Genomic DNA, 18,189 nt, shown 5'->3' with positions numbered 1-18,189 from the left:
AACACATCAATATAAGGAGTAGCTGAAAAGTACTACATATTTGGAAACCAGATAAACAAGAGGGAGATAAGAGGAATGGGTTACATTAAAGAAATGGTGTAATGAAGAAAGCTTATACTGAACAAAACCCGAGATTTGACATGCTGGGTTAAGCAGCTTGCTTCTCTTCTATATTACTTGGAAACTGTAAAATTACAGAAACCTTGAGACAAAGGAAGAAAGCAATTTGTAAATTTTTGTTCCTATTTCACACTAGGCCAAATTGCATATCAATTGCTTTGTTAACAAATGTATCATGATTCCCTCTTAAATGCATAGTTATTTTATTTTTGGTCACCATTCAGCCCTACCATAGCATTGAAAGAATTGTTTATCAGAATATACCTACTTTGAAATCTTGTTCTATTCCCTTGCCACCTGTCAGATGGAGCTGCCCAAGACTGACCTGAAAGGGAATACATTTTAATCAAATTCAGACTAACACAAATGCAAACTATGCTATGCTGAAGATGTAAACATTGAATATTTATAGGTCATAAATGTTAAGCTCATTCTCATTCCAGGTCTCTTGTCAGGTTATAATCATTCATGTCAAGGCATTGTGCAGAGTGCAAGTATCATAATAACAATGCTTAATCTCGGTGCCACTACAGAAGAAACATTTTCAAATCACTAGCCTCAACTCTTCGACATGTTTACTGATCAGTGTAGTATCAATTTCTACAAATCAATCTTGTTTTAATAGCAAAATAGAAAAATCTATTAAAACAATTACAGCAAAGGTTTAATATGCCATGTTGAAATAGTACAATAAATGTAGAAAATATTTTCAGAAACAAAATACTGTATATGTTGGAAATGAATTAAAACAAAATGTTATATACATTCAAGGGTTCGGGCAAGAACAATTGTAAAAGAAAAAGAATTAATGTTTCAGGTTGATGAATTGCATTAGTTTAGATTAGTTTATTGTCACATAGTGTAATGAAATTCCTAGTTCATACGAGTGCACAGAGTAAATGGTATATATGGTAATAATAAATACAACAATAAATACACCATGAGTGCATAACAACAGAATGGAACAAAAATTGTAATGCAATCTGAAAAGACGCAAAAAAAAAAGGATACGACAGAGACAATAATGGAAAACAGAGAGAGATAGAGTTAAGACTACCCGGCAACCTCGAAGAAGGACATGTGAAAGAGATGATTGATTCAGGAATCTAATAGCAAGTCTGATAGCAGTGGTGAAGAAGCTGGATATCTGGGCTTTCAATCTCCTGTATTTTCTCCCAGAATTTTCCCAGAAAAGGGAATGATCAGGGTGACAAGCATCCTTGACAAAGCTACTTGACTTCCCGAAGCAGTTGGACTGGATGGAAGGAAGTCACAAGTTTGTGATGAACCAGGTTGAATTTACCACTTTCTCCAAGTTCAGCTGATCAAAGCCAGAGCAAATGCCATACCAGGCTGAGGTGCAACTTATCAGAATACTTTCTATGGTGAATTCATGGAAGTTTGAAATAATCTTGTGGATATGCCAAATCTTCTCAGCTACCAAAGAAAATAAATATACTGATGCACTTTCTTCATTAGTACATCAGTATGAAGGGAACAGGTGAGATTGGTGGTAATATGGCTGCCAAGGATCTTGAAGCTTTTGACCATCTCTACAGTTGCTCTGTTCATGAGGTCAAGGCTGTGTATATCCTCCCCCACCCCCTCTCCGTAGGTCAACAACCAGTTCCTTTGTCTTGCTGATGCAAAGGGCTAGGTTGTTGTACTGACACCATGACACAAGGCTTAGAGTCTTAGAATGCATTCTCAACCAAACAACTCATGCAAATTTGGCTGTCTGGGAAAAAATTCATCTGTAAAAGTAGTGATAAAGTACAAATGATAGAGTCAGATGCAAAATGCTTGGTTATAGGGATAAGGTAGGAAAATGTTGTTGGGTAGAAAATGGGAAAAATGGGCTAACCTTCTTCCTATTTCAAAGATTCTTTATAAAGTTCTATAAACTCTATGAAATGTAAATAGTTGCTTTAAAGCTTAAACAGAGAAGTAATGGCATAGTTTCATACCTGTGATGCAACATCTCCTCTTTCTGCTATAAATTGGTAGTACTGGTACAGATCTGAATCCATAATTTCACCATTGGAGCTGAGATTTTCTGCTTTTTCTGTTAATCTAACCTTTTCTGTTAGTATTTCTCCATTGAGAGCAATATTGTCAGCCACTGTGTGAAACAAATGGAAATTATCTCTTTAAACAGTTGCTATCATTGTTAACCTACAAAGTGAGATAAAATGCATAAGAAAACAAAAAATGTATTAATAATCTCAGTATATAAATTTAACAAGCAAATAGTAAACTTCAACTTAATTTGGTATTTGTAATGCAATTGTCTTAGCTATCAAGAATTTAAAATTTTCACGACAAAATGATTGTCAGGAGTGACATTTATGAGCGCATTCAAGTAAATGCTTTAATCAGAGGTAACTCTTCTCTTTTCCCAAAAGAACAACTAACAATAAAATAATAATACATCCAGGTAACTTAACAGATTCATTATCAAAGTTTGATACACAAGGAACTCAGTGCAAATTCAGATAGTGACGGCTTTCAAGGAGCATTCTAATGGAGGAAAATAAGGTGGAGTAGCAGAAAGGTTTATTAAGAGGAATTGGGATCCCAAGGTCTCAATAACTCTAGGATAATTAATGCAAATTAAATATACTGAGAACTATGAAGACCTAAAGTTAAAACAGAAAATGCTATACATATTTAACAGGACAAATAGCATCTGTGCTTGTGAAAAGGTTTCAGACTTTTCATCAGAACTACACTGCCTTTCCATGGCAGGTATACACACAATTAACTATGTACCCTTTTTGGCTTAAGAAATACTTCCTGACAAGTACACTTTACAAATATATCATATGCAGTGATTCTAGATCTATGCCAAGTGTAATTTAATTTGCTTTGGGTGTTAACAGATTTTCATTTCACCTTTTTTGCTTTCTCTCAGAGGAGTTCACAAGTAACTTCTCCACTTGATTCCAACCATATCAGATCACCTAACTAGTTAGTAGATTATCTTTGTAAAATGTTTATGAATGCATAAATCAGCTTCCCAGATTATTTAGAATATGAATTCTAAAAATTAATTTAGTATCATATTTCTGATCACTTCTACTTCTATATTCAGATTGAAAAGTGATTTAGAAGAGGCTCATGTAGTAGTTAAGGATGGCATGGACCTGTTGAACTGAATGAATGGTTGATTCTGCGCTGCAGATATTATGTAATACCATGTAATTACCATATTTTGCTGCAGTTCTGTAATGAATGAGAGCTGCTTCACAGTGCTGTGGAAGATTAATACCATTAAGATACCGGTAACCCTGTTAAAACAGAGATCATTAATACTCAATACTGCATATTGATGATTCAATATGACTTCTCAGAATTTCAGCTAAAAGATCTATACACCTACCAAAATCATATGTGCCACAAAGTTTCCGCCCAGTGCAGCAAATGTGTAATAGACCAGGGCCTGAAGTATAAATGTAGCAAAATTGGTACTTAATACAATATATGTCTACTAACAAGCCTCAATGCTAACCAATTGATTGTTATGCAATTAACTCAAAAATATTATGCAGACTCATATGCACACAGTATTCAGTCACTTGTTTTAAAAGTAGTAACTCTTGCACATATACATTAAATTTGTTACTTTCTATTGCATTGTGCTAAGCAAATACCTGAGTCTAGTTACAGCTTCAAAGGTTCATTTATTATCAAAGCATGTATCCATACACAACTCTGAAATTTGTATTTCTCCAGATAGACATGAAACAAAGAAAGAACATGAAAGTCTATAAGAGAGTAATATCAAACCCTCCCTGTATAAAAAAGAATGACTTCCCAAACATCAACGCATTCTCCCCAGCACAAAACAGAACCCCCCATAACAAACCCTCCCCTGCACAAAAAACTAACAGAACATCAACCCCCTAACACCCTCCCCTTGCACAATAAAATGGAAAAGAAATGGGTGATAAAAAAAACATGTCTGAAAAATTTCCACAGTCCATAAGTGCAGTAGTCCAATCAATAAACGCAGAACCAGGATAACATCTTACGATTCATCGAATGAGAGGGACACCACATGAGGCAGAGGCCTACCTGCCTGCCACAGTGAGCCACACAGCAATGTCACTCACAGATACCTTCTTCGGCAAAAGGTGATCGAAAGGCAGTCAGTCGGCGTGTTAACTCTTGCTCACCTTCTGTGTTCACCTCGATGTCTCAGTCTTCCTTGACGCATTAGGGTTTCAACGCAACCTCCTTGTAAAACTGGATCCTTGATTTCCTCACTTGTAAACCTCAGTCAGTTTAGATTGGCAACATCTCCTCCAGAAACCCTGTCAGTACAGGTGCACCACAAGGCTGTGTACTTAGCCCCCAGCTCTCCTTGCTTTATACTTACAACTGTGAGGCTAAGGACAACTCCAATGCCATATTTAAGCTTGCTGACTACACTACTGTCACTGGCCAAATCAAAGGTTTGATGAAACGGCATTTAGGAGGGAGATTGAAAATCTGGCTGAGTGGTACCACCACAACAACTTCTTACTCAATGTCAGCAAGATCAAGGAGCTGATTATCGACAAGAGGAGGAAGCAAGTGGAGGTCCATGAGCCAGTCCTCATCAGAGGATCAGATTTGGAGAGGGTCAGCAACTTTAAGTTATCATACCAGTGGATCTGTCCTGAGCCTAGCATGTAAGTGCCATTACAAAGAAAGCACAGCTGTGCCTCTACTTTCTTAGAGGACTGTGAAGATTCGGCATGTCATCTAAAACTTTGACAAACTTCTATAGATGTGCGGTGGAGAGTATATTGACTGGTTGCATCACGACTTGGTATGGAAACACCAATGTCCATGAACAAAAAAGCCTACAAAAAGTAGGGTGTATAGCCCAGTCCACCATAGGTAAAGTCCTCCTCACCACTGTGCATAGAGTGCTGTCGCAGGAAAGCAGCATCCATCATCAAGGACCACCATCATCCAGACTGTTGCCATCAAGAAGGAGGTACAGGAGCTTTAGGATACACATCACCAGGTTCAGGAACAATTATTGCCCCTCAACCATCAGGGTCTTGAACCTGAGGGGATAACTTCACTCAACCTCACTCACCCCAACACTGAACTGAACACAACCTATGGACTCACATTCAAGGACTCTTTATTTCGTGTCCTTAAAATTTAAAACCTATTCATTTATTTTTATTTATTTTTCTATGTGTATTTACATAGTTTGTTGTCTTTTGCACGTTGGTTGTTTGTCCATCTTGTTGTTGCAGTCTTTCATTGATCCTATTGCGTGCCTTTGTATATACTGTGAACGCCCGCAAGAAAATGAATCTCAGGGTTGTATATGGTGACATATACGTACTTTGATAATAAATTTACCTTGAACTTTGAACAAAATGTAGGTGAATGTAAAAGTGTTATGACTAATGAAATGCATGAATTAAACCCTCTCTTCTTTCAGACTTTACCTACTTCCATTCTGTTTAAGTGAAGCCTATTGGACTGAAGTCGGATTTCAATTATCAACAAAAATACTCACATTTTCTAGGAATCAAAACTTGTAGTGCCTATATTAAATCTTGCGGTACAGACGTTAATGTTTGTCCTAGATTGGTTCACAGCACCTGCACATGAGATGGCTTGCATTTCTAATGCATTGATAAACTGCTTAGATATTTTATAGGCATTTAAACTGACTTGAAGGACTGGTTTTCCTCAGTTGTCTATTTATTTTGTGGACCGCAATGATAGGTTTCCGATAATGTTAATTATTTTAATGCAATTTTAATGTTTAAATTTGCTGCAAAATTTTGGGTTATGTTTTGTGAATCTGAATGGAAAAGAATAACTCTGCAATATCATTTCGTTGTACACATCACTATCAAATATAGCCCTGCATAGTTATTTCTGCAAAGTTATAAAAACAATAGCTCAGAAAATGCTTGATCAATCAATAACACAAGATCTGGATGGACAATAAATTAATTCTTCATACAAGACATCCATGTTGCTGAAGCACATTTTCACCTCTCACATTAACAAGGTAATGACTGATATGCTATTATTAGAACAAAAATTAGGTTCCTGGATTTTTTTGAAAAAACATCTTTTTACCTTAGGTTGGTTGTAGCTCATGCCAATACCTGTGGCATGCATAAATCCTAATGCCTGTTTAAAAAAAACATCATAAACACTGATTTAAAAATGTTCAAAGAATACTCACAGAGTGTAGACATATTCTTAAAATTTAGGGATTTGTAAAAGTAGATGATTACTAATGTTCTATAAAAACAGATTATCATCTCTTTTGAAAATATTTTACCCATATATTTAATTTTTAAGCACGTAAACAAGGGTAATTTAAAAGCAATAAAGAAAACAACTGAATCAAATCTCACATTCAATTGTAGGAATTAATATATTGAAATATTTTTAAAAACTTGTACCTATAAATCTATTTTTTCATGCCAAAAGAATAATTATCTTCAATAACTAATGAGGCTACTAATGGATTATTATGTGCTGTTTGTAGGATATGGACTTCACTTTTGGACTTTACAAATAAAGTGTCTATTCTCTACCAGTTTGAAGGTGGTGTTGAACAATGTTAAATTATTTTCTGCATGGGGAAGTATCTTAGAATTGGAAGACATTTTAATATTTTCCTTCTTTAGTTTACCACCTTGGAGTTAATTGCAGAGTACCCAAATGTCTGTAACCTTAACTGTCTTAGCGTTTGGGGAAAAAAGCATATTGATGCTTGAAGAACAGAAGATAAATCAAATGAAGGAAAACATTTGATCCATCAGGTTAAATAAAGAAAACTGGTATTTCTTTAGGCAAGATCAAATTTAATCACAACTTTAAATTCTGAAAAAATATTTACCTTATTAGGAACAGCCTTATTTATTTTTTATTGTAACATCAATTATTTGAAGCAAAATTGGTGTGATGACCATTATTCAATAAAACAATACATTGTTGGTACTGGAATGTCCTTCAAAAGGTATTTCAGTTTTATATTGAGCCAATACAAATGACTAACTATGTCACAATACTGCTGTGTTAAGTCTATCTTCAAATAGCTCACAGTTTGGGCTTTATGGGAGCCATTCTCTGCCAAGGCCTCAAAGAGATCTTTCGCTGCCGTAACATTCTGGGGCATTTGGTCACCAAACATTAGGGCAAAGGCTATTCGTTCCAGAGCTTTCATGCTTCCCAAATCAGCTGCTTTCAGGAGTAGTTTATAACCTCTATTTAAAAATTAAAAAAATGGTGTTAGAGCCAGAAAATATGTCTCACCAATGGTCTCCAGATACATTGCAGTTAATTCTTTACTCTCTGTTTTAAGCAGTGTTTAAGAGGCACTTACAAAGGCATATGAACAGGAAGGAAATGGAAGGATATAGACAAAGCGCAGGTAGATGAGATTAGTTTAGATTGGCATCATGGTTGGCACAGAGAGCATGGGCCAAGAGACCTGTTCCTGTGCTGTACTATTTTATGATTCATGTTCTCTCAACATTACTGAGGGCACATATATTTCAAGAATATCTTTGTACAGATTACAAAGACTACAAGACCATATGACATAGGATCAGACTTAGGCTACTCAGCCTATCGAGTCTACTCTGCCATTCCTTCATGGTTGACTTACTATCCCTCTCAACTCCATTCTCCTGCTTTCTTCCAGCAACTTTTGCCATTCTGACTAATCAAGAACCTATCAACCTCAGCTTTAAATATATCCAGTGACTTGGTCTCCACTGTCATCTCCGACATTGATTTTCACAGATTAACTACCTTCTGGCTAAAAAAATTCCTCCTCATCTCTATTCTAAATAGACACCCTCTATCCTGAGGCTGTGCCTTCTGGTCCAGGACACCCCACTATAGGAAACACCCTCTCCACATCCACTCTATCTAGGCCTTTCAAAATCCAACAAGTTTCAATAAGATCCCCCGTTATTTTCCTAAGCTTCGGTGAGTACAGGCCCAGAGCCATCAAATGCTCCTCATATATTAACCCTTTCATCTCCAGATTCCCACGACCATTCTTATGAACCTCCTCCCAGTGCATCTTTTCTTAAATGAGGGCCCAAAATGGCATACAATGCTCCAAGTGCTGTCTGACCATTGCCTTATAAAGCCACAGCATTTCATCCTTGCTCTTATAGCTCTTATAATCTAGTTCTCTTGAAATGAATGCTAACATTGCATTTGCCTTCCTTATCGCCGACCCAACCTGCAAGTTCACCTTTAGGTAATCATGCATGAGGACTCCCAAGTCCCTTTGCACCTCGGATTTTTGTAAATAGTCTATGCCTTTATTCCTTCTATCAAAGTGCATTACCATACACTTCCCTACACTACATTCCATCTGCCACTTCTTTGTACGTTCTCCCAATCTGTCCAAGTCTTTCTGCAAACTCCCTTCTTCCTCAATACTACCTGCCCTTCACCTAGCTTCGTATCATCCACAAACATGACTACAAAGCCATTAATTCCTTCATCCAAATCATTGATATATAACATAAAACGAAGGGATCCCAACACTGACCACTGTTGTTCACCACTAGTCACCAGCAGCCAACAAGAAAAGATCCCCTTTATTTCCACTCTTTGCCTCCTGTCAGTCAGCCAATCTTCTATCCATGATAGCATGTTTCCTGTAATACCATGGGCTCTTATCTTGTTAAACAGCCTCATATGCAGCACTTTATCAAAGGCCTTCTGAAAATCAAAGTATACACTATCCACTGATTCTCCTTTGTTCATCCTGCCTGTTCTTCTGCTTTTGGAAACCATGCTGACTTTGGCTTACTTAATCATGTGCCTCCAAGTAAACCGAAACTTCATCCTTAATAATGGATTCCAACATCTTCCTAACTACTGAGTTTATGCTAACTTGGCCTATAATTTCCTTTTGTCTGCCTCCCTCCCTTCTTCTGGAGTGGAGTGATATTTGCGATTTTCCAGTCCTCTGTAAAGTGGATGTCAGATCTTGTGACTAGAATGTGCAAATAATGAAATAAAAGCTTTTTCAACCTCTTCCATTTCAGTACTTCATCCCCCAGCAATGATGATTGAATCTCTTTGTAATACATCCAAGAAAGTTTCAATATGATTAAAACACAGCATAAATTGTTCTATTTTTATTGAAAATAAATCCTAAAGTTAAACAAGTTAGTTTGTGATTATTATGAAAAAGAGCTCTGAGAATTAACTATTAACAAAGATTTCTATGAGTATGTGGCCATGGCATATTTCTCTTTATTGTTCATATAATAGCTGTAAGTGTTTGAATAATAAACATAACCTGTAGTCTTAGTCAAAAAAACCTACAGATATAAATGTCAAATTTGCATTTTGTATATCTTGTATGACATTTTGTATGACAAGGTGCCACACATGAGGCTACCTAACAAGATAAGAGCCCATGGAATTTCAGGAAAGTTACATACGTGGATAGAGCGTTGGCTGATTGGCAGGAAACAGAGATTGGGAATAAAGGTATCCTATTCTGGTTGGCTGCCGGTTACCAGTGGTATTCCGCAGGGATCAGTGTTGGGACTGCTTCTTTTTACATTGTACATCAACGATTTAGATTATGGAATAGATGGCTTTGTGGCTAAGTTTGCTGACGATACGAAGATAGGTGGAAGGGCCGGTAGTGCTGAGGAAACGGAGAGTCTGCAGAGAGACTTGGATAGATTGGAAGAATGGGCAGAGAAGTGGCAAATGAGGTACAATGTTGGAAAGTGTATGGTTATGCACTTTGGCAGAAAAAATAAACGGGCAGACTATTATTTAATTGGGGAAAGAATTCAAAGTTCTGAGATGCAATGGGACTTGGGAGTCCTCGTACAGGATACCCTTAAAGTTAACCTCCAGGTTGAGTCAGTAGTGAAGAAAGCAAATGCAATGTTGGCATTCATTTCTAGAGGAATAGAGTATAGGAGCAGGGATGTGATGTTGAGGCTCTATAAGGTGCTGGTGAGACCTCACTTGGAGTACTGTGGGCAGTTCTGGTCTCCTTATTTAAGAAAGGATGTACTGATATTGGAGAGGGTACAGAGAAGATTCACTAGAATGATTCCGGGAATGAGAGGGTTAACATATGAGGAACGTTTGTCCGCTCTTGGACTGTATTCCTTGGAGTTTAGAAGAATGAAGGGAGACCTCATAGAAACATTCGAACGTTAAAAGGCATGGACAGAGTGGATGTGGCAAAGTTGTTTCCCATGATGGGGGAGTCTAGTACGAGAGGGCATAACTTAAGGATTGAAGGGCGCCCTTTCAGAACAGAAATGCCAAGAAATTTTTTTAGTCGGAGGGTGGTGAATCTATGGAATTTGTTGCCACGGGCAGCAGTGGAGGCCAAGTCATTGGGTGTATTTAAGGCAGAGATTGATAGGTATCTGAGTTGCCAGGGCATCAAAGGTTATGGTGAGAAGGCAGGGGAGTGGGACTAAATAGGAGAAAATGGATCAGCTCATGATAAAATGGCGGAGCAGACTCGATGGGCCGAATGGCCTACTTCTGCTCCTTTGTCTTATGGTCTTACGGTCTTATGATCTTTTTGATGTCACAGGTATGGTAATCATAATGAAATAATATTTAATTTTATGCTTAATTAAATCAAATATGTAACTTGTCAAGATCTTCATAATACCAAAAAATATGTGCCTAGATATGAACATTTGATTATGATGCATAGTGTGCTGATTTGGAGATTTTCTTTTCCATTTGAATGGAAGAGGATTTTATCTATTCCATCCAGATTTCAAAACCCAGGGCCATTTCTACTCTGAGTCCAAGATTCCATTGGAAAGCAGAGAAATCACTTCAGTTGTTTGCTATAACTTAGCGTGGTAGAAAAGTCATCATATGCTGTCGTCCCTGCATTTCTGCCCATTTTAAAATGAGAGCCCAATATGAAATAATTGGACTTAATATGTGCACCATTGCCATCCAGCCTAAAATTCTCTGAGTATTGTGAAAAAACCAATGGAATAGCTAACTGCTGATTTTTTATTTCCTCAGCCACAAGATCACACCACAGCAGCAGCCTAAGATTATCAAGTCAAGTCAAGTCACTTTTTATTGCCATTTCAACCATAACTGCTGGTACAGAACATAGTAAAAATGAGACAACGTTTTCCAGGACCATGGTGCAACATGAAACAATACAAAAACTACACTACCGACCTATCCAGGACTGCATAAAGTGCACAAAACAGTGCAGGCACTACAATAAATAATAATAAATAATAAACAAGACAGTAGGCACAGTAGAGGGTATAGTAGGTTGGTGTCAAGTCTGGCTCTGGATATTGAGGAGTCTGATGGCTTGGGAGAAGAAACTGTTACATAGTCCGGTCGTGAGAGCCCGAATGCTTCAGTGCCTTTTTCCAGATGGCAGGAGGGAGAAGAGTTTATATGAGGGGTGCGTGGGGTAAAAGTTACGTAAAATTAAAGTTTTATGTAATTAAAAGTTTTAATTTATAGACAAATTTGAGACACATCATAACCACCAATGATTTTCATTTATACTCACTCCTTCCTTAAATTTTTATCTCTGGACCGCTTCAGGATCTTGGTGCCATTCTGATATAACATTTCAATCTCCTGTGCTTCTTTGCTTTTCCCTGTTTCTTTACGATCTGTTGTACTCAAAATATTATATGCAGTCAATATTAAAGAGCCACTAATTCTTTTTTAATATTTAGTGCAGTCAACAGTGAGCTATTTATTTACTAATGACTTTTCTCAATCTCTCTTTTCAACTTCCTGCTGGAGTGGAACTATTCTTCAGAACTAATGTAAAACTGTTAAACCCAGTAATTACATGCCAGAACAGAGTCATCAATATTTGTGGTGCAGGATACAGCCAGAACTTGTTGTAGTGTATGCTCAGAAGCTGAGCTCCGCGATGTTGTCTTATTCATTTTTGTATGAAAGGAAGGCATTAAGCTCAACATGTGCAAAGTTACAGTCCTCTACCAACCACCTTCAGTTGCACTATACTTCGCTCGCACAATAGAAGTTCATATTGAGACTCAGAAAAATGTGGCCTAGCTCTCCTATTTCAGGAGCCACCTACTGGTAAAGACAAATTTACCAATGCCTTCAACACGCCAGCGCAGGATTTGGCTTTATAAAGAAAAAGGTAGTTGAAGATCAAGGTCTTGGTGCTAATACTGTCTCCACACGACCCTCCCAATTCTTTACAAGGGTAAGTGAGCTAGAATCAATGTCCACTCCAAGACAAAACAGCATTTATATCTCAGATACTCTCCATGGCCTGCATTGGGTAGGCCAAATAATACACATGCGCAACATCCCAACCCCTGAAACAAACAATCTATTTCAAGATCTGTGATGAGAGGATACCATCAGGCAGATAAAAGGAAAGATTTTGAGGATGTGTTCAAAGCTTCTTCGAAAAAATACAACATTCCTACCAATCCTGGGAACTTCTGCTCAAGGTGGAGAAGGAGCATTTGAAGTGGTATTGTGAACTTCAGGTCCATATATCAGGATCACACAGTGGTGCTGCATAAATGGCTGTACTTACAAATGTATGTTAGTGGTTCCAGTTGACTTCGATGCAGTTCAGTTTTAGAGGCAAAAGGTACAATTTTGCCACTCCTATAAAGCACGCCTGCTGCTACAAACTAGGGATGATTTTCCAAGTAAATTTGATATGCATCTTCATCAATAAAGATGTCTTGAATGAAATATGCCACTTTTTGCATCCTCAACCACAAGGACTACATTGCCTATAGTTGTCAAGAAGAATCTAGCTATAAATGTCTGTCACCTTCCAGGAAATGTTGCTATTTACCAACAACTGTTACAGTAGGGAGGATATTGAAGCTCTTGATTCAAGATAAATTAATTATACTTAATTTTCCCTTGGTACAGACCAGCAAATTGAATGAGAATATAAACAATCTGCTGGATGAACTTAGCAGTCAATGCAACAACTGTGGAAGGAAAGGAAATGTCGACATTTTGAGTTGAAAGCCTGCATCAGGTCCCAATTCCAGCATCTGCAGTTTCTTGTGACTCCTCAGTGAACATTTGTCTTTGCCAGGATTGGTGGTGCACCCATGGTATGGAATGCAATTCACCACAAACATATAACTTTGCAGGGAAATTCTACTTGAAAGAGAACCAAAGGGAATTCTGCATCCTAAGCATGCAAAGCCTTTGTTCTGCAGCATGTGGTTTTTTACCAACTGTTATTGAATTACCACAGCAAAGCAGAGGAAGACTGCTGGGTTACAAGGATTATTCAATATGACATAACATTCAGCTTCAGCAGAGATGTGAATAGCCATAGTCATAGTCATACTTTATTGATCCCGGGGGAAATTGGTTTTCGTTGCAAACTGACTCTATTTCAAGATTTATACTGCATGCCACACAACTTCATCAAGAAAACAGCCCTCCTCTTTTTCTTCCAATTACGTAACAAGAAACAGAGGAGCAAACCCGTGAGGAGGAAGGAAAGAAGGAAGCAGGGGCTGCTGAAGCAACCCTGATAGTCCCATATCGCCTCTTTTGTCCATGAAGTCATCTGATTGTGGCTCCAGATTTCCCCATCAACATATTGCCTTCCTTCTGTCACTGATGTTGCATTTAGCTACAGAAGTGTCTAAAATTAGTGGAAAATTAAACCTAACTAAATTAGGTTTAATTTTGCTACATTTGTTATAAGCCATCTTTTTCATGCAAGAGAGGGGGAAATATAGCTTTGAGATTAATTTAGGCACCATGGATGAATAACTACAATGTGCCAACTGCTCATTGAAGTTATAAGGTGTACAACAGTCTGCGAGGGTACAATGGAGTTTATGAATGTTTGATAATGATAGTGGTCATTGATATGTGAGCGATGGGAAATAGTAAGCAATGCAGTATCTGATATTTGAGTATGTAAACAACAGAAAATCTGCAGATGCCGGAAATCTGAGCAACACACACAAAATGCTGGAGAACCTTGGCAGACCAGGCAGCATCTAGGAAAAGAGTACAGTCAACACTTCAATGTTTTGGGAACTTCTCTTGGCACCAATTCAAATTATGGAACTTCAATTCTGGCATGGTCTTAAAGACTGATACAACCATGTTATGAAATTACATGTCTGGAGGCCCTTCTGCAAATACATGACCTCTTTTCTATATATTTTTCCTCAATGAAAGCCTACGGTGCTGTGTCCAAAAAAAAAATCTCTGCCCCTGTTGTCTCCAATGTCGTGCCATTTATTCACTCTCCTATTCATATCTTGTACATAGAACTGCTAATTCTTATTCCAGACATAATGCATCTTCTTGTTAAGAAAGTGCAAGCAAGCATTAAGCAATATAATCATTAAACAGTGTGAATTATTAATAGCATTGTGTAACCCCTGCTGATACAACACAACTTCCTTAGGAGTCTGTGGAGATTCAGCATGACATCCAAAACTTTGACAAATTTTTTACGGATCTGTGGTGAAGAGTGTATTGACTTGCTGCATCATGGCCAGGTATGGAAACACCAATGCCCTTGAACGGAAAATCCAAAAAAAGATAGTGGATTTGGCCTAGTATATCTTGGGTAAAGCCTTCTCAACCATTGAGCACATCTACTGTAAATGAAATACTGTTCTAGGAATGCAGCATCCATCATCAGAGATCCCCACCACCCAGGCCATGTTCTCTTCTTGCTGCTGCCATCAGGTAGAAGATACGAGAACCACCAGGTTCAAGAACAGTTACTATCCCTCAATGATCAGGCTCTCGAATAAAAGTGGATAACTACACTTGCCCCATCATTCAGATGTTCCCTCAATCAATGATCTCACTTTAAGGACTCTATCTCATTACCACACATTCTCATTATTTATTCCTATTTATTTATATTTGCAATGGCACAGTTTGTTGTCTTCTGCATTCTGGTTGATCTTTCATTGGTCCTGTTATAGTTACTATTCTATAGTTACTATTTGCTGAGTATTGTCACAGAAAAATGAATCTTGGAGTTGTATATGGTGACATATATGTACTTTGATAATAACATGTATTTTGAACTTTGAACATCAACATTGCAATCATGAAAACAAACAAGAAGTTAGCATGCAGCCTGCTTTATGCTCAGTGGATACTGGTTAATCATGTACACATCATTCTATATTTCCTACAGCTACTGAATTTTACTTTCTTACAGCCTTTTGGCCTTACTTTATTCTTATTCAGCTTCCTACCCTGTATCATCTGTTTTGAACCATTATTTATCTCTGGTAATATTTTGGCATTTCTTTCTATATCTTCTACACTAAATGTACGCTGTCCACTCTGAGCCATCACTGGCTTGTCTTGTTCTGGCTCATTTTGTTTTGGCTTGTTGTTCATGTAGTATCTCTTCACCTCCGCTGGTTCGAGTGACAAATAGTCATTTTCATCGTCCACACCCTAAAATGGAAAATTATTTGGATTCAATTCTAACAAAAGACTTTGGGAAGCATTCAATAAGATTGCTGCTAATCTTATGCCTCAATCTATTTTCTTGGTCAATCACCATATCCCTGATCTCCTTAGTATCCAAGAATCTTTCAAACTTTGTATTGAGTTTACTCAACAAATTAGGTAGAGAATTCCAAAGATTTACCACCCTTCTTTGCAAAGAAACCAGTCTTATAAACTTGAGTGACTACAGATTATGCTTCCTCAAATGACAATTCCCTCACCTCAAAAAGTAGTCTTGTAAATTGATTTGATGTCACCAAAGACACATGCAAATTTCTACAGATGTACCATGCATTCTATCTGGCTGCATCATTGTCTGGTATTTTGGGGTGGGGGTGGGGGAGTAGTGCGGTCACTGAACAGGATCAAAATAAGTTGTGAATTCAGTCAACTTCATTATGGGCACCAGCCTCTCCAGCATACAGGCAATCTTCAAGGAGCGATGCCTCAAAAAGGTGGCATCCATCACTAAGGACCAACATCACTAAGAACATGCACGCTTCTCATTGCTACCACCAGGAAGGACATACTGAAGCCTGAAGGCACACACTCAACAATTCAAGAATAGCTTCTTCCCCTCTGCCATTAGATTTCTGAATGAACATTGACCTCACTACTTTTTCTTTTTTTCCTCTTTCTTCACTACTTAAGGTACAGGAGCAGAATCAAGCCACTTGGACGATTGAGTCTGCTCTGCTATTTCATCATAGCTGATCCATTTTTTCTCTCAGCCCCAATATCTTGCCTTCCCACTGTATCCCTTCATGCCCTGACCAATCAAGAATCTATCAACCTCTGCCTTAAATATACATGAAGACTTGGTCTCCACAGCTGGCTGCGGCAATGAATTTCCCAGATTCACCACTCTCTGGCGAAAAAGTTCCCCCTCATATGCATTTTAAAAGGACACCCTTCTAATTTGAGGCTATGTTATCTAATCTTAGACGCTCCCACCATAGGAAACATCCTTCCTATATCCACTCTATCAAGGCATTTCAGTATTGCATAGGTTTCAGTTAGGCCACTCTTCAGTCTTTTAAATTCCAGTGAATACAGGTCCAGAGCCATCACTCTTCATATGACAAGCTGCTTAATCCTGGAATCATTTTCATGAACATCCTTTGAACTCTCTCTGGTTTTAGCACCCCTTACTAAGATAAAGAGCCCAAAACTGCACACAATACTGCAAGTAAGGCGTCACCGGTGCTTTATAAAGTCTCAACATTACATCCTTGCTTTAATATTCTAGTCCTCTTGAAATGAATGCAACCATCGCATTTGCCTTCCTCACCACAGACTCAACCTGCAAATCAATCTTTAGGGAATCCTGGACAAGGACTCCCAAATCCCTTTGCACTTCAAATTTTTGAATTTTCTCTCCACTTAGAAAATAGTCGACCTTTTCATTTCTCTTCTAAAGTGCATGACTATACACTTCCTGACATTGCATTCCATCAGGCACTTCTTTGGCAATTCTCCTAATCTGTCTACTCTAGCCTCCCTATTTCCTCAAAACTACCTGCTCCTGCATCTATCTTTGTATTGTCTGCAAACTTTACAACAAAACCATCAATTCAATCGTCCAAATCATTGACATATAACATTAAAAAATCGGTCCCAACACAGACCCCTGTGGAACACCACTTGTGACTTGCAGCCAACCAGAAATGGCTCTCTTTATTCCAGTCAATCTGCCACTGCTTTATCCATGCTAGAATCTTTTCTGTAATACCGTGGACTCGTAGTTTGTTAAGCAGCCTTTTGTGTGGCACCTTGTGAAAGGCCATCTGAAAATCCAAGTACGCAACATCAACTGACTCTCCCCTATCTATCCTGCTTGTTATTTCTTCAAAAAATTGCAACAGTTTGTCAGGCAAGATTTTCCCTTGAGGAAACTATGCTGACTATGGCCTCCAAGTACTCCTAAACCATATCCTTAACAATTGACTCCAACATCTTTCCAATCACTGAGGTCAGACTAACTGGGCTATAACTTCCTTTCTTCTGCCTCTGTCCCTTCTTCAAGAGTGAAGAGACATTTGCAATTTTCCAGTCTTTCGGAACCATTCCAGAATCTAGTGATTCTGGACAGATCATTACTAGTGCCTCCACAATCTCTTCAACCCCCTCTTTCAGAATCTTGGGGTGTACACAATCTGGTCCAGGTGAGTCATCTATCTTCAGGACTTTCAGTTTCCCAAGAACCTTCCCTCTAGTAATGGTAACTTCACACATTTCATGATCCCTGACACCTGTAACTTCTAGCACACTGCTAGTTTCTTCCACAGTAAAGGGTGATGCAAAATACTTATTCAGTTCATCCAGCATTTCCTTACTACCTCTCCAGCATCGTTTCCAAGCAGTCCGATATCCACTCTTGCTTTTCTTTTATACTTAATGTATCTGGAAAACTTTTTGTATCCTCTTTAATATTATTGTCTGGCTTACTTTCATATTCCATCTTTACCTTCTTAATGACTGTTTAATTGCCTTCTGTTGGTATTTGAAACCTTCCCAATCCCCTAACTTCCTACTAATTTTTGCTCTATTATTTGCCTTCGC

General features: G+C 38.0%; 1 protein-coding gene across 1 annotated transcript in view; it reads right to left on the bottom strand.

The window, feature by feature from the left end:
• LOC140202008 (protein sel-1 homolog 1-like) overlaps positions 1 to 18,189 on the bottom strand; it is a 44,970-nt gene that overhangs the window by 19,440 nt on the left and 7,341 nt on the right. Inside the window, exons 2-9 of the mRNA XM_072266877.1 lie at positions 15,366 to 15,573; positions 11,669 to 11,774; positions 7,199 to 7,361; positions 6,223 to 6,276; positions 3,503 to 3,562; positions 3,329 to 3,410; positions 2,088 to 2,242; positions 389 to 445 (exon numbers count right to left, since the gene is read on the bottom strand). Of these exons, the coding sequence (XP_072122978.1) occupies positions 389 to 445; positions 2,088 to 2,242; positions 3,329 to 3,410; positions 3,503 to 3,562; positions 6,223 to 6,276; positions 7,199 to 7,361; positions 11,669 to 11,774; positions 15,366 to 15,573 (885 nt within the window). The remainder of the gene's footprint in view (positions 1 to 388; positions 446 to 2,087; positions 2,243 to 3,328; positions 3,411 to 3,502; positions 3,563 to 6,222; positions 6,277 to 7,198; positions 7,362 to 11,668; positions 11,775 to 15,365; positions 15,574 to 18,189) is intronic.

The sequence above is a fragment of the Mobula birostris genome, chromosome 8 (genome assembly GCF_030028105.1).
Source record: "Mobula birostris isolate sMobBir1 chromosome 8, sMobBir1.hap1, whole genome shotgun sequence".
Lineage (NCBI taxonomy): Eukaryota > Metazoa > Chordata > Chondrichthyes > Myliobatiformes > Myliobatidae > Mobula > Mobula birostris.
The sequence above is the reverse complement of the archived record's forward strand: the minus strand, read 5'-3'. Positions and strand labels throughout refer to the sequence as shown.